This window comes from Coloeus monedula (assembly GCF_965178545.1).
Source record: "Coloeus monedula genome assembly, chromosome: 2".
Classification (NCBI taxonomy): domain Eukaryota; kingdom Metazoa; phylum Chordata; class Aves; order Passeriformes; family Corvidae; genus Coloeus; species Coloeus monedula.
Window position 1 is genome coordinate 54,545,470 of NC_138782.1, and position 26,017 is coordinate 54,571,486.

The following is a 26,017-nucleotide window of genomic DNA, read 5'->3' on the forward strand; positions in this document are numbered from 1 at the left end:
TGCCATAAATATTTACCGAGGTCTTTGTTGAAAAAGCCACCAAGATCATGTACAAAGATCTGCCTTGTATGTTAAGGCTGCATTTCTAAAGCTGACTCTTACTAGTACAGGAGGGCTGAGAATCCTTATAAAGCTTGCAACTCCCCCATCCTACACTGCTTTAAGTCTAGGAGCCTCAAAGTAGCCAAAAATAGTCTTGATACAAAAATAGACTAGAAGCAGGCCTAGTTCTGAAGGCTCACCCACTCCAAACAATACTTGCCGTCATAAAACTAGGAAAAAGCCCTGTAAAACACTGAAACATTAAATGATCAGAAACTTGCATCTATTTAAAAGAAGAAAAGAAAAAAAAACATATTTCCCCCTGCAGCTCCTCATGGAGGGAGCCAGAGAGTTCTCCACAAATCCACAGTGACTTTTGGCTCACTCTAAAGTCATCTGAGTTGTTTTGGACATCTGTTCAGATGAACAGATTGGAAAATCAATTGACAAATTAAATGATAATTCACAGTTTAAATAACAAATGCAGGCGGTTACACCAGAAACAGTACTGACCACAGCATGGTTTAATGAGGAGTAGGAGGAAGGAAAAACCAGAAGGACAGTAAATAAATAAATAACTTCTTTCATCCCTTTTTTTTTTTTTTTTTTTTTAGAAACACACAAAAACATACTGTAGCCAAAACCCCAACCAGACTGAACTAAGCACATCATTGCAATTTTTGCCTAAAATAAGCTGAATCCCACAGGATTGAATTTTCGTGCCTATTGATAGTTTTGTGTTTTTAAGTCACTTTTTGGAAGGAAAAAGAATCATCCATCTGTGCAAAAACGTCCTGCAGACATAGCAACAACTCTGTGTATGGAACAGTTATTATTAGAACAGAGCAACGACTATTTTAAAAATGTAAGTTTCTGAACTTTTTTTTAATTACACTGTAAGGAAAGTGGAAAATTGCAGGATGACAAATATAGATAAATTCTCAGGAAAAGAAGAAAAAAACTACGATGAAGAATAGAAGAATAGATGAGAAGAGGTTACAGAAGTGATAGAATATCACTGTCCCTCCAAGGTCCACAGCAACAGCTTACCACAGAATTGATTCAATTACTCCTTTCATTTCAAAACAAAGAAGGGAAACAACTTACCTTACTCCCCTGATAGAAGCAGCACAGAAGTTCCACTCATGTATACCTTTCTGTAACACACAGTAAAAAATAAAAAAATAAACAAAATATTCCTTCTTACGTATGAAGGGCCAGTAGGCATATCTTCTAGAATGAAGCTCATGGGAATGGGAAACACACAAATGACAACAGTCTGTTTATTACCTGTTAACAGCTATTTTTCAAGGCTTTTTTTTTTTTTTTTCACCTGAACCCAAAGCAACAGGAGTTCTACACAGAAGTTTTGGGTTATTTCTTCACTGTTTATGCTGCAAACACAATTTACTATTTTAGAAAACATTCAAAAGAGCAGATCAGAAGAGATGGCAGTATAGCCTTGTTTGGATACTGAACTTGGGATCACATGCAATACTCTGAAAAGGAGGGGGAAAATTATTCCACCTCTGAGAATAATGAGAGCTTGCTCTGTACACTCAATCACCTAGTGTGTGGGAAGGCCAGGTAGAGAGAGCTATGAGTAGAAGTCTAATGCAGGAGAGCAAAGTGAGAAATTCTTGCAAAGTAGGAAGAATTGCTCAGGGAAGAAGCAAATCTGAAGGCAAAGTGTCCAAAGAAACAGGAAGGAGACTATTTGACTAGGGATTCAGAAGAGAGCAGTAAGAATGTACCAAAACTGCTAAGAGCTGCTGGAGTAAAAACATGTCTGGAAGAAAGAAGCCACCCTATGAAAACACAAAGGGCCAGGCCTCACTTATTTTCAGATCTTTTAAATTTACAGCTGTCACATTCAGCAGAACTGAGTTCTCTGTAGAGAGAGAGAACTCTGTGGAGTTACATTGCTCTATGTTTATGTTCTAATAAAACTTTACTGCAGCAAACAGAAGCCTTTTGTATCTGCTAAAGAAAACATTCTCCTTTCAGGAAAAGGTGGAACTACACCACGTCACAGCCCTGGCAACACTGGGATCCCATCACAATGAGCCACATATTTGAAGAACCTTTGCTTTCTGCAGCTGAATTTCATTTGGCATTTTAGTGATGTGAGCAAGGGCATAGTGTCAAACAGACACATAATCAAATGCATTCCAAAAGAAGACTCAAGAATGTGTAGCTTACAAAACTAATAGTGAAATATACAGAAGTCAGAACAGATACAGCACTGAAATAGTTGCACCATGTGCAGGAGATGACAGTGGAAATTGCTCTCCCAGCTATAACAGCTTTCTATAAGGACCTACATCAACTTTTTCCACCTCTGTAATTCTTTCCTTCCTGCTCAAATCACATTAAAGGTTGTGATGCTAATATGAAATGCCTAACACAATGGACCAAAAATACAAGCAAACATCTTTCTTGATGCACAGGTTTCACAACTATTATAAAGTACAAAGCGGTAACTTCAATATCTCTTCAATGTTAAATGGGGTAAGGGGCTCTCTCACAGAGTAAGGAACAGAAGAGCAGCCTGATATTAGGAAAAGATGAAATTGCATCTTGAAATGGAAGTACTAACTGATTCTAGTTATGGCGTCTTTGTGAAACTGTTATTTGAGTTGCCTGGTTCTCTTCCATGAAGGAAGATCAACTCAATCCCTATGCTAATGAGGAAGGGTTTCTGCCTAGTCTTTTACAATTCCCTTCATACACAAAATCTACTAGTTTCCAATTTTCCATGCTTAGAAACTCTTCAGAGCTAAGCTATTGGTGCTTGTCCAATTCCCACTATTGGGAATAAACTAAAATCTAAATAAGTTAAAAAACACGTTCTGAGACACAGAAATGCTCACGAAACATAACAAGAAACATTAGTATTCATTTTTTACCTGTCACCTACATGCAACTAATCTCTTAAATCTTAATTACCACTCAAAGTTCTCAAGCAATGAAGTAACATAAAAGTTACGTCCCTTCATGATCTTGCCAAGTTTTGAATACATTGGAGTAAATAGATCAGGCATGCTATCCAAATTCAGCATCTGTTCTTTGGTTAGGCAAAAAAATCATCAACTACCCAAAACAAAACTCAAAATGGATTCAGAAGCCAAAGCAAAACAGAGACAGGCTGTTCTATTTCAAACTTACAAAGAGCACTGCTGCATTCCTCTAACCCCATGCGGGAAGGGCTGCTAAAATTAGAGAACTGCAAGGCAAAGGTAATGTGCATTCTGCAAAATAAAATGCTGTCTGATTTTTCTAGGCACTTGTTTATCTTAAACTCAGTATTATTATAAACATAAATGTTAAAATATGTTGCTAAAAAGCAATAGAAAAGAAAGAGGCTACATTATTTATCCTATGACTGTCATTTGTCTATTTAGCACAAAAGTGCCAGCTGCAGGCTCCACTGAGTTTCAGTTTGGATTTGAAATGGAAATTCAGCTTCTCTGTGCATGAAAGGAAGTTCATACACTTTGTAACTCACAGATCTTACTCTTGGAGCACTGACTGAACTCTGGAAAACAAGTAGAACCATTAATTTATGTGCCAAAATGAACTGAAATCTGAAGCATGAATTGCTAAAGCTCTGACAGACCTAAGGTTGGTAGACTGAACTTGGATAGATGAAGAAGTTTCCAAACCCAGCTAACATGCCCTTGCAGTAGAGATAGGTGTTTTTTCTTGTTAATCAGCCCCTAAAATGCTTGTTTTCAGGCTACTAAGGATCAAAGTATGAGTCTCCTCTGGGCAGTAGACTGACAGATAATACATCCTTATCCTTCACAAAATCTCTTAGCAAAGACAAATATTATACTGGTTATATTCAGCAGAAAAAGAAGGTGGAGTCTCCAAATTTTTCTAGTCCCTTTTCTCCCTGTAAAGTTTCTGATGGATTCTAATGACTTTGACAAATTGCAACAGACTATAATTGTACAGCTGAAGGGGCAACTACCAAATTGCCCATTGCATTCTTTCAAAGGGTATGGTGGCTCACAGGGCACAGAGCATCAATCAGATTTCTGGCTACTCAATAAGCTCACCACAGTAAGGATTCTGGCCAGAGCAAAAGTACTAGGGAGTGCACTTAATGTCTAATGCCAATGATTAACACTAGGACAGAAACATGGAAACACTATTCTGCAGAAAATACAAAGACACACACCTCACATCAGGAAGGAGAAGGGGAAAATGGAAAGAAATGCATAACGTGCTATAAAGAAACACCTATCTTCTAAACACCAAACAGGTGTAGACTAATACATCCAAATCCTTCTCCCAACCAGAGGGTAACTGGGCCGTCAAATGACACAGCTATGAAAAATGCCATTGCTGAATGTATCAAAAAAAATATCCCAGTAGCTAAATGATAAATGAATGCACCATGGAATACACTTTTTGGAATATGAGTGCACATGCTCAAGTAAGGTTAACTCAAACTGCAACATGGGAAGTCATGGCAATGAGGTGCTATGTGTGGCCACTACACCAAGCCTACTTGTTTTGCTTAAAAAGAAACCTACACAAAACCCCTACACTAAGAGATATTAGGATTCTCCTTAAAAATACTGTCAGGTAAATATATCAGAGAGAAAAAGGAACCACTTAATATAAACACTGTTAGCAAAAGAACAAATGTGTATAAAATATCAAGAAATTCAGACTGAAAACTAGAAGATTTAAAGTAACTCTTTTTTACTTCACCAGCAATATTTCACTCTTGGCTCTTCTAGAGTTGCAGTGGAATTCTCAAACCACTTTTCAGCATGACTGGTCAACTGTGAAACCTATACTGATACTCAGAAAGAGCTCAATCACTTTATGTGAAACATTATATGGGAAGACTGTCTGCAACAGAGGTGAAGAGGACTCAACAGTTCAGAAAATTCCTTCTAGTCCGTCGTTCCTTCTTACACTACAGTTAAGCCACTTAACAGAAGGCAAAATTTTGTTTGGAGGTGAACTAAATATACACACAAAAAAGTCCACAAAAGAAAAAAAATGCATGTGCAAGTAATCTCTAAAGAGAATATATTCTGAATACAGGAATACTTTCAGAACAGGTATTTTAGAATAGCAAGATTAAGTCTGTAGTTCTGGCAAATAATTATTTACTGTATGGTAAATTTTTATTTTGCCTAAGAATTACATAAATTTATTTTTAAAATTATTCTCAGAGGCTGAGCCAACTTCAAAAAACACCAGTCAGAATAAACCACAAATAAATAGAAATTTATTGGTCTAGGCAAACATTTCAGTTTGCTCTCTAAATATGCTGTTTCAGCTGCCATTTACATTTTCTCATGAACTCACAACAAAAATTCTAAGCAGTACAGCCTCACTGCATTTTGCGTTCAAAAATGTTTCTCCTTTTAGACGACTGGCAGGAAAGCTGAAGATTGGACTTGCCAGTGCTAGGTTATTGGTTGGGCTTGGTGTTCTTAAAAGTCTTTTCCAACCTAAATGATTCTATGATTACAGATTCTATGAAAAACAGGTCTTCATTGCCCTATCCTGCAGGCAAACAAAATGGTGCCATGGAAGAATGAACAGCTCTTACAAATCACAGCATCCCCAGTGTTTTGCCTCCAGCTGACTCAGTCTCCACTCACTCTTCATATACTACTTCATGTTCCTGTGCTGACATCCTTCTCTAAGGTTCTATGACACGCTCCTTGTCTTCCCTCCTACCAACATTTTGCTTCCTAAGCATCCCAGACTGTAATAACCATTCCAGGTTTTCCTCTCCACTTCCATCTCCGGATTTTCTAAGCTCCTTTCCAAATATGTCTGGCTATCTCACACCTTGACATATGGACATCCCAGAATTTTCGGTTTCTAGAGCATCTATCTATCCTTCTGCCAAGTGCTTCTTTGGCATTTGATTGATTCTGCTCCCATTTTAACATGTCAGTCTCTATTACTTTCATATTAAAGGAGTATTTATCACAGCTGACACATAAAACTGCAAGTACAGGAAGATGATAGTTCTGGAAGAATAAGCAATTTTCTGCTACATTATTGGTATGATGACAGTAAATTGTAAATTACTTATGAAATCTTAAGCAAAAGACATGTTGTATATTATACAAAGGCTTAAAACAACCTGAAGGAAGATGCAAGTTACTTTGAAAAATGATGGGAAACAAAAGATCCATTGAAAACTGGGACAATCTTAAGCACGGCAATACATCTCAGCACCTTCCTGTGTGTTACTAAAACACTTTTCTACTTTCCAGAATCATAATTAGATGCAACTGGTCACATGTTACCTGCCTTATGTACCATGCATACTTTTAAATCATGAAAAAAGTTGAAACTACAGACATACCTTGTCATCAGGCAGCACGTGCCAGATGGATACCGTCTTCTCCTCAGCTTCACTGTTGATGGAGAGATATGAGGGCTGATAGATTTTTGTTGGTTCTAATATTAAAACCTTGTAGAGAAAATAATTTTTAATAGTTAGTGCAAAACCAGTAGAACTTCAAAAGGTATTGAAATCTGTTAAAACTATTTCTCTAGTCACACCATAGCAGGAAAAACAGGAGAAATAATGAAACAATGAAAAGCAAAATTTTAGGTACTGAGCTAGTTTAGTGTGGCTGACAGTAATTTAAGATTTAAAAAAAAATCCAACTTTAATTTTTTTATATAAGGCTGTTAAGTGTCAATGGGTAGCATGTATCAATTTTTCAAATTATGTGTTTGAAAAATGCCAGGTTTTGAAATCTTTCTGTCACAATTCAGTCTCCTACAATGCTACCCTAGAATATCTATCTCCCACGTGGAGAAGATCCACGGTACAACTTTATCATCTTTTGGTAGAAGCATATTTAGGCAAAGCAGAGAAACAGATTAACCTAAACTGAACTGCTTTTGATTTAGACCACCGTGACCTGTAGCCAAACCAAAAGTAGATCAAATTATTTTCTCAAAAGCAACAAGATCCACTGCAAGAGGCTGACAGCTAAAAAGTATAGAAAGTGTAACAGAATAAGTGAAATAAAAACTAGAAGTATAATTTAAAAGAGATGGGATGCAATAATGATTGACTAGAGCAAGTTGGTCTACACCTATTTTAAAATGTTTATAAACACCCAAGTAGAAAGTCTTGGAGAGAGCCATGGCTTAGAGTGAAATCTAAGCCATATCTCCTCCTTCAGAGTTGGTAAGCACACAGATATACTGGAAGCAGTGCAGGGCTAAATTCCGAAAAGTACCTACACATTTACTCTGTAAATGATAACCAGTGTGAATTAAAATGTGTTGCTTGGCATCTCCAGACACTTACAATTTGTAAAATCTGGTTTAAGCCATCTCACAAACTGCGGTCTTTATCCTACAACAAGTTATCCATGCACTGTCCTTTCTTCCTCTAAAGGCCAAAGAGAAGATGATGACACTGATGCTACCAGGTAAGTGAGTAACTAACAGCTAAGCTAGTACCCAGGGACAGTGGAGCTCTTAAGTTCAAGCTCTCAGAACCATTCACAATAAGGAAAAATGAAAAAAGCTTCTTTTAGAATAAATTAATTGCGAACTGGGAGAAGGGAGGGAAAAGAAAGTTGCTAATTTTCATTTTGTTGACTTGTTGAACTGTGTGATTTTCATTCTGAACAGGCACAAAGAGAATTTTTGTATTATGAGAAATCACACGTCTGTCTGCAACACCAGTGTAGTCACAAAATCACAGAATAGTCTGAGTTGGAAGGGACCCAGAAGGATCACTGGGTTCATACAGGGATCAAAGCCATGACCTTGGCCTTTTCAGCACCATGCTCCAACCAATTTCCTGTACAACACCATCAAACCGGGTGGACACTGGGTTTATCTTTTGGCTCACACTAATGCAGTGATCAGCTTTGTTTTGCCTCTTAATATTAATAAAAATTCAAACCATTTTACTTGGACAGTTTTATAAGTCAGAGTCTGCTTTAAGTATCTAATTGAACTATTTCATCATCTAAAATCCAAAAGGATTATGGCCTTGTCTTGTACAAACTCCAGAAGATTCAAAATATCTTTTGTTCCCCTGCAAAACTTTCTACCTGTTCTCCTCAGAAAAGGAAAACCAGGCTCCTTAGACAGTCTCTCGTTGCCTCAAGCTCTTGCTGTTCAACATTGAAGTCTTACTTATGGTTTATTATCACATCTACACATGGAAGGTAAAAGAACTGTACAAAACAACCTGTATGCACTTTAACTATCTGGGAGGCAACAGCAAGTGCTATTTAAAACAAAAAGCTGTTTTTGCTGATGGTTTGCTAAAAGGAATACCCAAGACATTATTTCCTGGACATATATAGCTGATACGTGCAGCAAACATAGACCTTCTTACATTATACTTTCAGGACATGGTGCAGCATTGGGGCATCTAATAAAAATTCTCAGCAAAACTTTTGTGGAAGAAATCAGAAATAAACATATATATACACACTTATAGTGCAATGTTGTTGAAATGCATTTTCTAGTAGCTGGAACAATACATTTCGGACTGTTTGGGCTGATTTTTAATCTCTAACAGGGCACAGTCTTAATTGGCAATAGAGTACACAAAGGCTGCTGAGCTAGAAAAAGACTGAAATTAATTAAATATCTTTCCTTCAAAGCATAGTATAGTTAATATATTACCACGTGGAATACACTGTAAATGTTTGCTTTAGAAGTATGGTAGCAAACAATAAATAGCAAAATTCAATCTTGACTTTTTTCCTCCTTACTTTTTTATGGAGTACACTGTGCAATCCTGTTGCACCCATATGAATTCAATTAAAATCAGTCTAAAATGCAGGCCAAATACATTTCTTCTGGACGAGCAGTTTATTGTCTGGCCACCTAAACAGATGCAGTGTTTTTGTGCTCATTTCCTTTGCATCACAATTTGTTTAAAAAAAACCCCAGACCCCGAAAAAACTACCAAAAACTGTCCCCAAGACCCAAAAACCCAGCTACTTACTGGAAATCGAACTACAGTCACATCTGTCTTTGTGGCTTCAACAAGGAAGTCCATCCAGAAATCCACAAGTTCCTGTTTGGCTGTGTGTTGTTCTGGAGTCAGTTTCTTAAAATGCTGATATATCAAAATAGTCTCTACAATAGACTTCAGATACCTGTGACCATCCAAGCATACACAGACAGAAAACTCAATACAGCTTGTAAGCAGTAATGTCTCTGCTGTTAATCACAACTGAACTATTCACCATTGCAACACCAAGTAATATTTTGCTTCTCTAGGATTGCTTTTCATAATAACAATTCCCAATTAGAAACAGCTGCTAAATGAGGCAACTGAAATATAAAAGTGTCCTGGAACATTCCTTCCTGCACATATTCCTGATACCATATAATCCTAAACCACGAAAACATTACAAAATAACTAAATCCTCTACCTAAGGACCAAACTGAGCCTATTTCCAACTTGTTTCAGTAGTGACCTACTTAAAATAAAAACTCAGGTGAAAAGTCCACTAGTTTAACTTTCTACACTGTTCTATCTCCTATATTGTGTCTGCATAGGCAATTATTTAACACAGATTTCTAAAACATGATGTTTCTTGAACTGATTATCCTACAAAGATGACAACAGCTATGCTAAGCAGTCTGTCAGCATTGCTAGGGAAGGACAACAGCAGTGCTGAATGTTTTCCCTCAGTGCAGTTCACCACTCTCTCTGTTGTTCTACTTTCTGGGGCTGATTTAAGGGGCTTGTTGATAACATTGCTTTCTCTTCGCATTTTTGAAAAAAAAGGTTGTAAACATAATCTCACGCAATTTTTATGAATACTACAGCAGTGAGCTATACATGCTAAAAGAGGATTTATCATTGCTATCACTTTATCACAATTAGGCTATTAATGGAAATGTTTGTTTCACCCTCAGAGGGTCTTTAGTGAATATTCCCATAGCTGTGCAGTTTCTAATCATCCTTCTTAGACCATCAGGATAGCTGGCCTAAGGTACTGTGTCTATTCCTATTTGCACCGAGCGGGCCCTGCTATAAAGCAGGCAACAGACTGGGAAGGAATTGCTCACAGGAGAAATTCTTCATGAAGCACAAATGAGTGAGCTGTATTTTCAGAGTTTAATCCACAGGCTTAAACCCCAAAGGCACTGGGGTATATAAAATCCTGACAACCAGGCGTTCATAAACTCCAGAAAATTCTACCAGGAGACTTCCAGAGAGTGCTATCCAGCTCCTTAGTAAAATATACACATAGTAAAAATGGAAAACCTTGCAAATAAATACACTGTAAATAGCATTTATGAAATCCATTTTGTCAGAAAATTAGAGTTTTTAATTTTGACAGTTTCTATGTTATGTCAACACAGAAGTTAAGCATTTCCATATTTTAGCATGCGTCTGATCACCTTCTGGAGACACACTCTATCCTTTATAAAAAGATAAGAATACATATGCGGTGATGCTCACTCTTATAATTAGCAGAGTGGCAACGTTTTTAGTCAGAAAGGAGTCTTGGTTCTCCCCAGTTAAGATGATCCCAGCCCTTAATGAGTAGGTGACCAGTCCTTAAGTGCTGCCTATATCCAAAGCAGGTGTCAGGAACCTGCTGTCAGAGCACACATCTCTTGGCCTTTGCATAACAGATGTTGAGTCTACAGGGTTGCCTTTAACCCTGGATTTATAACCTTACTGCTAATTGGACTTTGATTTGCAGTCTTCTCAATCACTACAAGATGCAGCTTGCACCATACAGATCATTTGTATTCAGTTCCTAAAACAACTGGTATGTGCCATATCCTTAACAGTATTTAAAAGTGCAGCCAAGCCTCTCCAGCTAAGCTGTCTTCATTCCCCCAAACCTTCAGGCTGTTATGACTAAACTCACTCAGTCGACTACCACTTCTCTTCAGCAATGTAGCTGCAAGCAACTCCTCCTTTCCCCTTTGCCCTCAGAAGGGCCTGAAGTCAATGGTGAATCTGCCCTTCTCACACATCAAATTAAAGACCCATATCAGATCTACCCTTGAATAAGGGCAAAAGGGGAAGAGAGTCCCTTCTCTGGATAAAAGTGCAGTACAATGCACACACAGTAAAATCTGTTAAAAAGCACAAAACACATCTCCTGACAGCTGAATACAGTGCCTAATGTGAAAGCTGAAGGAGTCCAGTGTTTTAAAACATAGCAATGTACACGGCCTTGTTTATCACCTTACCATGCTGGTGCCTTTAGTTTAAACAGCTTTTCTGAAGCCTGGATCACTCTTATATGATCATTAGCCAACATACTGGCCCCCAAGAAAGATCCCACTTCCCAATAGCTTTGCAGTTTCTCCAAGCTCCCCTTTTTACCAAGCAGGCTGCTGATCTTTACTCCTGTAGCAAAGAGAATAACAAGTGACAAGAATTTGTATTAATGCAATTTTAAAATAACCATTTCCCTTATTCAAAACCTATTAATTGGTTGCATTACTATACCCTCTCCATTTTGATAAAATAAGATGGAAATCATACTTACCAGTTAATGTTATATGCCTTCCAAACACCCTAAGTGGTAGAATATTTTTTTCCCCACCCCCTCTTCCTATAGGCTTCTCAAGAAAGGAACTTTAAGACATCACTGTCAGGACAAGGCCACAGTCAGATTACCTATGTTCTTGCATGGACCTCATCTGTAAAGGTAAATTGGGGCCTTAGGCTACACAACATAGCTGCAAAAACTTAACAGATGCTGAATAAGGCACCTATTATGTTTTTTTCTGCTTTGTTTTTTTGACTTACAAGCCCCAAGCCCCAAACTTACCTTTATAGACAAGGTCCCATGCAGAAGGAACAGATGATCCACTGGGCTTCTTCCAGCAGTGATGTTCTTTTAACTGCCGCAAGTCCTACCCCAATGAAAGACATCTATTAATATTCACAAGTCCCTCAGCAACTCAAGACTACGGAGAGCCTCAGGTTTTATTTTGACTTGCTAAGTTTGCTGAGAACTACAGGCTCCCCTGTGGCCTTCAGGATGAGTTTTAGTTCATATGAGCTGCTACATATAGCTAACATGAGATATGCTGCACCAACCCCTGCATAAAAAACAATTTGCAGCTTACACAACAAGCCTCTTCACTATTGTAGTCTTTAATTCACTTTTCCCACACTACTCCACTATGACAGTTTCCCTCCCACATCATCTTCCATTGTCCTTGATATTTGGGCTGAGTATTCAGAAGAAATTTCAATGCAACAGTTGATCTTGTTTTTTTCCTTAACCTTCCTTGAGTAGCTAGCAGACTAAACTTCATGGTGGGAGCAGCAATAAATATTATCAAAATAGGTATCGTTACATAAGCTACACTTCAGCCTACAAAGTTTATCTTGTTTTATCATATTGCTCACATTTTTATGACATCAACGTCAGGTAATAAAAGCTTTTAAAATGTGAAATTGTATCCAAGTGGCCTATAGTTTATTTCACATCTGTATTTCGCACTTTGTGCTTTCTTGCTAACAAGAAATTGCCATGCTTGAGTAATACACAGAACAAAATAGTACTTTAATCATGAACAACATTATTTGCTTGCTTCTTGGGAAATAAGTTTTTGTTATTCCTGAAGAGAAAAACAATGCCATAGATGTTACAAAATATCTCTGATCTGCCTGAGAAATGTCACAGTGTACATCACCTCCAGCAACTCCACAAGGTACCATGGTGACCATCTCTGCAAGGCTTTAAGACAGGGTGCTACACACATTCACAGTCAAAGAGACTGCTTGAAGGTGTACACCTGCACTCGTCAGTGGAGAACAGGGAGGGGGAATTTGTGCTGAAAGTGTTCAACTTTAGCTGGTTTCTAGAGAACAAACCCTGAATGCTATCCATAAAACACAGTAAATGGAAAAAATTAATCTCCCCCAGGACTTTAGAGTAACACTCCTCAGCAATATCTTCAAAGGCCACAGGGCTCTACTAGAATGTCTAAAGCATTTGCATGCATGTGATAGCAACACACAAGAAAAGACAGATACCTATTAACTTCCACTGGTTTTTAATGTGACCTCATCACAAGGGATGTAGGGAACTGGTATCACAAGGATATGTGGATCATTTCAGTTGGATATGCCTCCGCTGAGAGGAAGGGGGAAGGGAGGAATTTAGCTGTGCACAGGGCCTTTGCTAAGCACTGAGCGATGGCACACACAGCTGCAGTGGCCACTGACCAGCTATCACAAGCTATTTGTCACAGCGAGCAGCAGCACCAGTCTCTGGTTCACAGGCAGACATGCTCTGCCATGGTTTACTGCACCTGCAGGAAGACACCCATCACAGCCCTTCTGTGCTCCAGACGTGGGAACAGAGCTAAAGGGAGGTACAAACTGAGGGTGTGGGTTTGATGAAAAGTACAACTCACATGGAGAGGGACTGGCATTACTGGCATGGCAGGGAGAGGTGTTTGTTAGGAGGGTAGGACTGGTGACAGCAACCATTTTGAGTCCCAGCTCAGTAAGGGAGACTTACTGGAAGATAGTGGGACAATGGATGGATGTGTAGCAGTTATGATACCTGAGGACACCGAGTTTAGGAATCATTACTGTTATGTAACTTGAATAAAATGGAAGTTTTACCCAAGTATTCTGTGAAGTGGATCCTATTACCTTAGAGAAGACAACATCACCCTCTCATCAAGTTCTTCTGAGAAAGGTGAAGTACTTGGTGCTAAAACTCACTGTGGTTTGCTGACCATCCTCTGCAAAGCTCATCTACAAAATTACTCATCCCTGAAAGGCAAGTTACTTATCCGTGAGATGCAGTTGCTGTGTGATGACATTAGCAATAGGTTCAAAAGACTGTAACTCCAATTTAAAGAACTTGTGGGGGAAGGATTGTTTTGGAAACTTGCAAAGTGAACCTTCAAGAATTTAATTCTGAATTTATGGTCTCCATATTTTTATTTCACCATCTTTAAAAGATTTTTGAGAGTATAAGAAAATCCAGGCAAAGTCAAGACATTCTCTTCTTTCATGATAAACTTGGCATTCACAAGGGGAGGGAAAAAAAGCAGCAGCTGAATTCCAGTATATTTTATCAAAAATATTTTGCCTTTAAAACAAATGAGCCAAAATAGAGGAACCATTAATGCCAGAAAAGCCATTGTTTTTATAACACCAAGAACATACCCACAGCTTGTGACAAAAATGAGATACACTAAGTAGATATTACCAGTAATATATTACTATGAAGGCTTTATAAATAAACTGCTTTCCTTGCTCAAATATTGACAGAACAATTCACATTACGGGATCCTTTGTGTGTCAAAAGTTGCACAGCCTGCAGAGATCATAACTGTCAATGCAGAAGACAGCATTTCTGTTCTGGTCTCAAAGTCCTTTGTATGGTTAAGAAAGCAATACTACCCTGAAAATAGAAGGAGGGTGTTTATTAATGCTCCATTTGCTCATTTAGTTGTGAACTATTATCTGACAAGTACAGGTAGGAACTTTTAGAAGGCAAATTTTCTGATCTGATGCAGATTGGTAAAACTTCTCTTGGATTTATTCTTACTTTTACTGGAGTTATTCCAATATTGCCAATGTAATCAGATATGCATCTCCTAATTGCAATCTCATGCACCCTCTGAAGAACTGTTAATGACTACATCCTTCCTTACACCTTTCCCAGCCTAGCAATATAATTTCCATATAACCTCAACTGAACTTGACCAGTTTGTTCTTGCTTCTCTCCTAATCCCCCACCAGAAAGCAGAACTTCTCTAATTTCTGTGTACTACAGATAATGCTGTGGGTGGACACCAAACAGAAAGCACTGCCTGGCAAATCTAACTCCTGCTGAAAAACAGTCTTGTACACAGAGCTCTAAACAAGAGATGACATCAAAAGAATTAGACACATGTAAGAGATACTTAGGAACAGAAAGCAATCAAAACATTTTCCCACACAACCTCTGTGATTTTGCCTGATTTTGTTTAAAACATTAACCCTAGACAAAGAAAATACTAAATTATCCTCAGAATCTAGCACAACTCAAGCCGTCTGAAAAACTTTGTACAAAGACCATTGTAAGGTCTTGCACCCGGGAAAACATAATCCAGGAGTGCAGCACAGGCTGGGATCTACTCCACTAGGGAGCAGCTCTGTGGAAAGGGATCTGGTGGTCCTGAGAAACAAGCAGCTGAATATGAGTGAACAGTGTGCTTCTTCAGCAAAGAAACCCAGCGGGGTGTTGGGATGTATCAACAAGGGCATCAATAGGAGAGATAAAGAAGCCATTATCCCACTCTATTCAGTGCTTGCCAGGGCAGTCCTGGAATAATGTGTTCAGTTTTGGTTCTCACTATACACAAAAGATGTGGACAGGCTGGAGAGGGTCCAGAGAATGTCCACAAAGATGAACAAAGGACTGGAAGCCTGCCATATGAGGAAAAGCTGGGTTTGTTCAGCCTTGAGGAGCAGGCTTAGGGGAGCGTTATCACCATCCAGTGTGTAAAGGGTGGCTACAAAGAAGATGGAGACTCCCTTCTGACAAGAAGTCACACGGAAAAAACAAAGGGTGATAGGTGCAAGTTACTGCTGGAGACTTTCCAATTGGGCATAAGATGAAAATTTTTCAAAATTTGAAGAATCAGCCCTTGGAATCATCTCCCAGGGAAGCAGTGGATTGCTGATATTGGACACATATAAGGTGTAGCTGGGCAGGGTCCTGGGCCATCCTGTCTAGACTGTGCCTTTGCAAAGAAAGTTTGTAGCAGATGATCCTTGAGGTACCTTCCAACCCGGTATTCCATTCCATGACTCTATGAATAGTGACCACAGTCTTATCAACACGAAATAAACAACCAATGACACACACAAGGTCATAAATGTATTTGAAATGTATTTGAAAACGTGTTTCAACATAGCTGAGTCAGTTTGAAACTAAAAGTATTTTGACAATATTCCCTGTAACAAAAAAGAAAGATGGACACCAGTAGCTAACAGGAAGGGTTGCTATATCAAGGGTTTCCAGCAGATACTAACTAAATGTTAACCTAAGGCAGGCAAACAAAAAACCAAACCACCCAAGGAACAGGATACTTCTGCACTAAATAATTCATCAGCTGGGGATGGAACCTTGTGTAATAATGAACACTAATTTCTGTAATGTTCTCGATACAAACAATAGGGAAAACAGCACTGGATGAACTCATAAGAGGATGATACCAAAAAAATAGCACACAGATTTCATCAGTGAAATTAATTTGTACAAATCTAGTTGGCTGTAGCCTATACACAATTGAGAAGTTTCTTTAAAACTGAAGGATTCAAATTAAACTACACAAAAAATATAGCCCAGCTCCATTAAACTATCTGGTTTAAACTTAGGCCAGCTAAGTGAGTATTTGTAAATGCTATGTAATATGTAGAACATATATTTTTACCTCCTACTCTGGCACAAGAATTCAAATTTCAGCATAGGATGACCAGGTTTCCCAGGGAAGTGAATGCCCCTTTGTTGGAAGTGTCCAGGGTCAGTCTGAGCAACCTGATCTAGAGAAAGATGTCTCTACCCACAGAAGGGGCTTGGACTACATGGTCTTTAAAAGGTCCCTCCAACCCACACCACTGTTATCCTATGATTCTATGAATAGAATTGAACATGAACATATGAACATTGAGAAACTTTTAAGAATCCATCAGAAGAGAAAGATTCTTCTCTCAACCCAACCCAAGCTCAAGTCAAGTGCATTTTCCTCAGTCTTAGGATGGACTTCCTGTCCATATTCCCTACAGTGGTTTGTGTGTGTTTGTTTTAAAGAGTGCTTAGCTGGAACTGGATTCCCACTTCAGGCATTCCTGTTTCACACAAATGATGCCTTTACACAGAAACCTAGTTTTTACTGAGCTCCGGTAACCATTTAAGACCTTGACACTGAAACCAGGTCTTCATGACAGCACTCACCTGCAGTCAGGTGGGATCAGCAGTGGTGTGAGAGAGCAACTTATATATTCACATCAAAGCTTTCATATACAACCATCAGATTTTCCCCTGTAACAGTGGGTGGTAGTGTACTTTCGCTATGTGAACGTGATTTCACCAAGAATTTGCAAGTTATAATTACCAACTTTCCGCAGCTCAAAAGAAGTATCAAAGCAATGTCCAGCTGCCAGGAGGAGTACTGCATAGTTAATTCCTGCTGGTAACGTTGGCTCTGACTCAAATGCCTTCTTGAACCTAGAAAAATAAACATTCAAGTTTACTTTCTAAATAATGCAATCTAGTTCGGGCATCATTACAGTTTTAGGTACTTTAAGAGCTTATCTGCTGTTTACACAGCAAGAATCCATGGAAGCAAAAATATTTTACTGTTTTCCACACATTCTTTGTGGTTATTTTTAGGAGACTGTTATTTATACATCCTCCTCCCATTTCCTTTCCCCCCACACAACAAGCACAGACCCTAGTCATCCATCCCAGTAAAGTTACAGTACCTTACAATATTTTCCTTCAGATCAAATAAAACAGAATAATACTATCAGTTTGTAAAAGACCTGTTTCACAGTTATATTTATTAATAAGCTCATTAATTTAATCTTTCATATATGAATTTTCATTGACTTGAAACCTCAGATTCTATTGTGGATCTGCTACAACAGCACACAGGGATATCAAAATGCATAAGCACAGAAGCAAGTGATATAAGAATATACCTCACATTTAGCTGTGATTTCAGCTACTCCAAATTTTATTCTTTACTGTCTTATTGACACTGTCCTTATAAATCTACTCACACAAGGAAGAACTATACTGTATTTCATTCTCCTCAAGAGGAACTGAGCAATCAAGAGAAATGTCAGAGGCATTCACCTAGCCTCAATCTTGTCTTAGAAGAAGTGGAGGTGCTTCAAACAAACACAGCACACACTATCCTCATGCTAGCAATGCAAGTAGTTGTGACAACAGCAACAGCACATCTACAATGCTTTAAACTTATCCTGCAGAATAAGAATACCTTTGGTTGCATGTATATACACACCTATATTAACACCTACGTAAGCAGGAGGTAAAGACTACTATTGTACATGAGTTAAGGAGCACAGGAGATTCAGTCAACATAACTCACTACAGTAAAAGCAAGGGAGTTTAAAATAACTTTCTAAAGGATGAGAAAAATACAGACAAACAAATGGAATACACTACAAAAATAATTAGACAGGTTGTGAGATTAGTATATTAGGAAGGAAAGAAAAACAATCTACGCAAAACCTAAGGATTTGGCTTCTAGACCACGCTTTGACATGCAAGCAAAGCTAAGGCATTTTGATCTCACCAGGCCAAAAAGATGGCTGGCTTTAAATTTGTTTGTTTGTTGTTTTTTTCTGCTCTAATGATTCATGACTTTGCATCCTTTAACATAAGCTCTGCTCTCCAAAACTGTAAGACAGGCTTCTCTTAGCCTGTATACATATATGTATACATATGTATATACATATATACATATGTCAAAAGTATATATATATAAACTTTTTATACTCCAGTTGCCCACCTCCAAAGAACTTAATCATTAGACAAGTATCTAGTCCTCTAAAAAAAAAAAGCAAGAGAAGCAGAGAGTACCAGATATTTTTCTTTCATCATCTGCAATTTCCTCTCATACTGCGAGTTACAATAAAGTGAGGAAGAAAGTACATATAAAATACTTTTGTCTCACTTAAAAAACCCCAACCAACACACACACACACACACACACACACACACACAAACCACCATAAAAACCCCCACAAAAATCTGCCAACCAAACAGGACAACACTCTCACTGATTCTAAGTATATACATCTAAGAGAAGCCCTCGAGCTAGCATTGTCTGCTTGGAGACATAGTGATGCTAGGAACTGGACTACCTTTTTTGCCCTAGAGATCTTCCATGCTGTAATTCTCATGCAATAAGAAAAGGAGAGAGCAAATATTGACAGAAGAAGAAGAAAAAACCTTGGAAATTAGTGGTTTTGTTCCAATACAGGAGAGACTGTACTTTAGGAAAAATGTTGCAGTTGCTGACATTTGAGAAAATGTTGCAGTGCAGACACTGAATTAGGGAGGTAGCAGTGAAAAGATATGAATAAAGACTTGGTAGCTTTGGTAAGTCTGATTCACACTGTCAGTGTGAAACAAGAAAGTGACAGTTAATAATTACTCTTCCATCTGTTCTCTCATACTTATATGAAAGATATCTTTTATTCTGCTTTCTAATTGTCAGAAAAGCACATTGTTGCTAGTTTGTTTTTTTTTTAATTGGAATAGACCAAAGTACCTTGACATCACTAGTTGTTGCAAAGCCAATGCTTTGGTTCTGCTGCCAAATTCTCATTATCTTGTTCAATTCACTATACTTCTCTTACATCCTCATTTCTCTAAGACTGAGATAATAACCTTTATCTCAACATAACATAGCACTTCCATGGAGGCATTGTTCCTGCACACACCTTGTCCTGTTGTGGCCTGCTGTAGCACTAGAGTAGGCCTGCTCCTTTCTAAGAGCTTTTCACTGAGTTATGAGTCAACCTTTCAGCATGTCAAGCCTGCTGCATGACTAACACTAGAAACTCAAATCAATATCCAGTATAAAGTACAAACCAAAAGCAACTGGCCCATCCGGTACAGCTTCCGGCCAAACTCCAGCTTGACTCAACAGAGATCACCTTGTTCTGTGGCAGCATGTGCACAGAGCATTCTGTCTTGGGTCTCACTTGCCAGAGACTTCAGGGATTATTCAGGGGCTGGCTGACCAGCATCCTACCCTGTGCAGGAGCTATCAGCCTCTGTCCTTTCCTAAACTGGAATGCCTGCAATCACTTCCCATCATCAGAGCTATGATTATCACGACTGCTAAGATGCATCTATTCAAAGTGTGTTAAAATGGCTACATGAACTCACCACTGTTATAGGTATAATCATTCTTAGGTCAATTATGTTTGACAACATCAAAGTTTATCTGTTCATAAGGCACTATGAACAAGGAGAAAGCAAGATGTACAATAGCAAAAGTAATTAGTATTTCATTTAGCCTGTAATAATGCCTAAAATTTGTATACAGAACTACAGTTTTCCTTTTTATCTTGTTCATAACATCAGCAAAATAGAGCGTGTACAAAAGACCCCTAAAAGTTTTTTATAGGCTTTGCGCCTTACAGGAAATGAAACTTTTCTTTAAACCAAAATTTTGCTAGGAGGGATGACAATAATATTTCACATTCCTGTTATTTCAACATCTTTTAAAAAGTCCAGTAAAAATTGCAAAACTGTTAAGCATGACCAGAAGTCATAAACTGCATTTGTATTCTGAGGCCATAAACAGTAAACAATCTTATCTTATCTTTTACAAGAGACAGTTCTAAGCTGAAGTTTACTGAAAACAAGTGATAAATGAAAAAGGAAGAAGAAAGCTTTCCATTTTAAGCATTTACTTCAACGGGCAGCTGATGAGCACAAGACCAGAGCTAAGATGTGATATGCAGGACACATATACGCAGATTGTCTGTATCCTCATCTGAATGCAGAGGAGCAGCTCATCCTGACATAAGTCTAAGATGACATCCCATGCCTTCATTTTTTAACCTCTTCCACATAACAGTGTTTTACCGCATGTCAAAAGCGCTTTAAAAACCAATATTCTTGTCTCTAAAATGAGGATAAGAATTTATCTATTATTGACTAGTCCATTGTGTGGTTCTTTGACTACTGATGCTACTGTAGTCCACTGCTACATGCATGTACTATACAGTGAGGCTGGGGTGATAAAACTTTTGTCAGCATAAGTTTGGAACAGTCATGTTGCTTGTGAGTTAAACCTCAGCACCTCTAAGCCTACCTAGCTAGTATCTATCAGATTCCAGATATGCAAATCAATTCATGACTGGTTAGTCTCCAGCCCAGATTCCTAAAAATAATTCAGTAAACAGGAGACATCATATTTGGGAAAACTGAGTAAAATACACTCTGATGAGATACCCAAATTTTGAGCCTCTGAGGTACTTCAAGAACTTTGCAGAATGAGATGTGTGAACAACATAAATCTCTCATTCTCAACAAATATGCAAGGAAGTTTAGAAGATTCAGTCTATCCCCTAAGGATGCCAAATATTTGGGAAGAACTGTTTAAATATATTCTTGTTTGAGGAATATTTTACTAAAGCTAACAAAAGAACATAGACCAGGACAACAGTACTCACCAGAATGTTCCTTTGTCTCTGCTTTCTGTATCTATGAACCCAGATTCCAAAAACATGTCCTTGTAAATTCGACCAACCAGACAGTACATATCTGAAGCTACTTGGTCTTCCTGTTCTACAAGGGGAATCATAATTTCTAGAGCTTTCTGTCTGTCTCCAGGCAGATTTCGCCTGTTGAAAATAAAAGTTTTGATTAAAAAACAATAAAGTTAAGAAGAAATACCTTTTCATGACCATATTTTAATACAGACATATGACTTCATCCATGTAAAATTATTGATAGACAAAATGGACTATATTATGCATACACACTTACCCCCTACTTCTTTTTTTTTTGTCTTTTCTTTATATCACAGGAAACCTTTATAAAAGCCCCCAAACATAATTTCTCTCTCTCGTGAAGCATCAGTAGAGCAAAGCACTGAAAATAGCACCAAAGCCTCCAGGGAAATTCTTAGAAGGATCATGTGATACTTCCTTATAAAATGGAAAAATATGAACCTTGATTTCACATCTAGTATTTCTTTAATTGTAATTCATGCTCTAAAGGAAAAAAGATTCAATCTCATGTTTGTGATTTTACTTTTTATATACATTTTGACTGTGAAGCAAAAAGTCCAAAAAGCACAAACTAGATTGAACTCCCATGATAGGGATGGTTTAGGAGTAAAGCCAATAAGGCAATATTAAAAGAAACTTCAGACAAATAAACCACGTAATTGCAAGCATTTGACACTTCCTGGCGAGTCATAGTTTTGATACGTACATCATTCAGTATCAAAAGTTTAGAATTTTAATGTGCTTGTGTACTGAACAATCAAGTTACTCCCTTTTCAACACTTCCAAATCTTGTATCGACTATCACTAATCCAGATTAATGAATTTAATGAGAACAAAACCAGTACGGAAAATAATGTTTAGCAACATGGATTATTTACACTTAGCTGGTCTTCAGAGCCAGAGGTCCCTACTTTTATTTCTATTTACTTTTCCATCATCAATGCCCTCACACTTTCTTGATTTAGGTCAGACTAATCCTGACTAATTGAGCTGCTCCATCCTTCCGTACTAGTGATCTGGATTAGAAGCAAGAGACACATTTTTTTCACAGCAAAGATTCAGAAGCGCAGAGTATTCCACACCTGCTTTAGCTCACAAAATATCCTCTATAGTCCCAGTTAGGAGAAAGTTAGAATTAGCCAAAGTAATTCCTTCTTGGCACACCAAAGCATGAATGTTTTCATGGCTGTCATGGCTTCTAGTTTAATGGTCAGCCTGGAGAAGAGAGGAATAGGAAAATCTCATCTGGACTCCTTTGGAGCTACTGTGTAATCTTTCGTCAGATACTCTCACAGGCAACATCTTAGAGTCACAGAAACAGTGAATTATAAGGGTATGCCTGAAAAGATGATGCTGCAGTTTTCCAGGTTTTTAGTGCCTCAATGAATTAGTCCTGTTTTCAAAGGTGACTTTGTTTCAGAAAACCATGTCCTTGAGGTCTAAACAACATGCTAAAACTCCAACACCTAGTGACCCTTGTGAAGGCTCTGTAGAAGTGGCAGATACATGCTGGATTATTTAATCTGCAAAACTTCACATATTTATGTCAAACAGGGAACAAAAAGGGCAGAATATTTATATCTTCATATACCTGGTATAAAGGCACAAGAAAGGACCTGGACATTTTATTCAGACACAAAAAAAAAAAAAAAAGTCAGACAGCTGTTTTTATTTTTTGTTTTCTTTTTATTTTCTTTCAAAACCAGGTTTATTTTTTCAAGTAATTACTTGCGACATGTTTTAACATCACTTTCACATAATATGCAGTTCCAAGACTCCTCGGTGAACTTGAACTACAAAATTCAAATCTGTGAGAAGCAGAACCATCTGTAGACGTTTTCTATACTTGAGAATTTCAATACCCGCTGACACCTGGTCTACTCCTCTAAAAGTCAACAGCAAAATGTTCATTGTGATAACAGCAAGGGAGCAGAGAACATTTGTAATTTCTTCTGAAAAAGCTCCCCTTTTAGTCTCTTGCCTAAATGCCAGTATCCTAGAAAGAAAATCTAGGCTTGGCTTTTATTTAATACATGGAAGCAGTGTATGTTGCTCCATGTATCACATTTTGTCCATGTTATCAGAGAACATGGAAATTAGTTTATCACTGTAATACAATAAAATCTTCTGATGGACTTTTGATGAAAGGTCTGGTTCTGTCTCCTAACATTACCAGAACTAAGACTAAAATGAGATGATGTCTTTGCTAGCACAAATGATGCAGCACTGTCACTCACACAGCAATGTTAAAAGTGTATTTTTCAGAAGGAAAATAGTTAGGTATTTATTTACTCTAACTTAGGTACTGAAACAAAAAATAATGCAAACCTATGGAAAGATAAATCAAACATGCTAAAGGAAAAGGAATGAAATTTGATAGTACAAGATGAAAAGAAGCTAAGATTTATCACAACGCTCAGAGTCCCCAAAGCTGCTTCAATCAAAATCATGGGACTGTGCATAAAGATTCCAGTAGGGAACCTCACACAGGATTACTCATGCCTTATGAAGTTTGAAGTTTTGATTTCCTGTTCCACAGAAGAAGGAAGGGTAGATTCTTACCTGTTTAGCGCAAATGCATAATGCAACCTCACATGGTGGTGGGAAGCCAAGTCAAAAGTGGGCAGTTTTTCTAAAGTTTTCACCAATTTCACAATGGAATCATAATCCTTCCAAAAATAAAGGAATAATACAGTTTTAAGTGGCTGTACTGAGGTATGCCTATATAAACTCCTCTTCAACCTAAGCAGGTATTATTTCATTCTAAGAAGTATTTTCAGTCCATTGTAAGTTTTATGGATTTTAGTTTCTTCAGTCTCAAACTGTAAATAGCCTAGCACTAATCAGAAATGGGAATATGCACAGTATTTAGCAGGGAAGCACAATTTGGCCTCCTGTGCTGCTTCAACAAGGTTCTGTGGAAATTTTCATACATGTGTTTCATGATTAAAGTTAGCTTCAGGAGTTGAACACATATCAGTGTTCATATTGTGCAGACATTACAAAACTAACTGCATCTGAATTAAGACATCCCAAAACTTTGAAGTAGGCATGAGCCATGAAAACAAAATAAAAGACTCTTGAATACCACGGTTTTTAAAGTAGCTTACTCACTGAGATATTTAAAAAACAAAAAAATAAAAAATCAAACTCAAACCACTTCATAATGTTTAAGGAGCGACAGTTGAAACTAACAAAGTAAAACATTACTATCATCATTCCAAAGGCTGAAATGCATATGAACTATTTATGTTTCCATAAGAAATGTCACAAGCTTTGGTGACAAAGAACACATTTGCCTATCAATTACAGAATGCTACCATAGCCTTTAACTACAGGCTGTTCATCACACAGCAATGCTGAGACGGAGAAGAGTTATTATATGTCATGTACTTTTTAGGTAGTGTTAGAAAACCCTTTTCTGCTACAGAAAGGCAAACAGTGAAACTACAAACCAAAATAAAAACATCAGAAAAGACACCATTTTTACTACAGTGCTTTATCCACACAGTTTGTTAAAAAAAATCTGTGCAAAATAGACTAAAAATTTCTGTGAGAATGTAATTTAATTTACTACTCTTACTAGTGCGCAAAACTCTTACCTGAATGTCTCTGTAGGACAGCAGCAAGTTTATTACAATGTCAGCAGACAAGACTTCAACGTTATCTACTCGCTGTCGAATCCTTGCCAGCTCTGCTGCAAGCTCTTTGCCCGTGTAAAGTGTCCGGGCCTTCCTGATGTCATTCAGAATGGATTCCCGGAAATACTGGCTGGAGAAGAACAACTTTGCATCAGCAACTGGGGACAGGTCCCTTGCACTTGTTTTTCTGGCCCCACAGCTCTCCCACAATGTGTATGCAGAACACGTATTGATAAAGCAGTATCAATAAAGAGATTTGGTCAAGCTAAACTATTAATTATCAGTTTGTCTGAACAGAGGCAAAAGAGCCTGAAATTTATCTTGACAGCTGGAATATTTACATTTTACATGAGTGTACAAGACGACAACTCACCTCGAACTGGCCTGTGCCACCTTCAAGAGCTGAATAAATCGATCCACTAGAGGTAAGCATATAGGCCCAAGCAGAGACTCAAAACCAGGCGGCATCAGCTCTGTGAGTCCCTTCACGAAGCTGCTATCACAGCAGTACACCTTGTTATGTGGAGTTATCATATAAGGAACAAATATGTAGTTCCCAGTGCACATCTGCAGGGAAACAAGGTGCAATATTTAGGGCAGTTATGGCTTGACAAGCCCAAGTATGAAACAACTGCATCTACTACCTGCAGATTTCCACCTGTAAAGTCACAGGGAGACCTGCTGCTTACTTCAGCAAGATTAAGTTTTGACTCATAAATTCAGTTTTCACGTCACATATGATATACACTTGAAATGTATGCTTTCAGATTTCTGATCTGCTTCCTGTAAAATAAGTCTTTTCAGAAGTATCAAGCTGACCTTAAAATTATAATTGGTTCAAAAGTGAAACAATTCTCAGGGTACACCCATGTCACCCTGAAAAGGCATATGGAATCAAAAGAAGCTGACGTGCACTCTTTTCAAGGTGACAGATGATCAAAAGAGAGCAGTACAGTTAGGCTCACAGATATTGGAAACAGTAACACAATCTAGTTGCCTCACGACAGGAAAACCATGGAGAAAACTAATCCTCACATGAACTGCAAAATGACTCAAACAGTTTAGCCTTCAAAAG

General features: G+C 37.9%; 1 protein-coding gene across 1 annotated transcript in view; it reads right to left on the reverse strand.

Annotated features, from left to right (window-relative positions):
• MAP3K5 (mitogen-activated protein kinase kinase kinase 5) overlaps positions 1 to 26,017 on the reverse strand; it is a 100,172-nt gene that overhangs the window by 32,729 nt on the left and 41,426 nt on the right. Inside the window, exons 4-12 of the mRNA XM_082303411.1 lie at positions 25,316 to 25,509; positions 24,904 to 25,072; positions 23,864 to 23,970; positions 21,242 to 21,412; positions 17,134 to 17,246; positions 11,242 to 11,401; positions 9,023 to 9,176; positions 6,395 to 6,502; positions 1,150 to 1,199 (exon numbers count right to left, since the gene is read on the reverse strand). Coding sequence (XP_082159537.1) covers positions 1,150 to 1,199; positions 6,395 to 6,502; positions 9,023 to 9,176; positions 11,242 to 11,401; positions 17,134 to 17,246; positions 21,242 to 21,412; positions 23,864 to 23,970; positions 24,904 to 25,072; positions 25,316 to 25,509 — 1,226 coding nt within the window. The remainder of the gene's footprint in view (positions 1 to 1,149; positions 1,200 to 6,394; positions 6,503 to 9,022; positions 9,177 to 11,241; positions 11,402 to 17,133; positions 17,247 to 21,241; positions 21,413 to 23,863; positions 23,971 to 24,903; positions 25,073 to 25,315; positions 25,510 to 26,017) is intronic.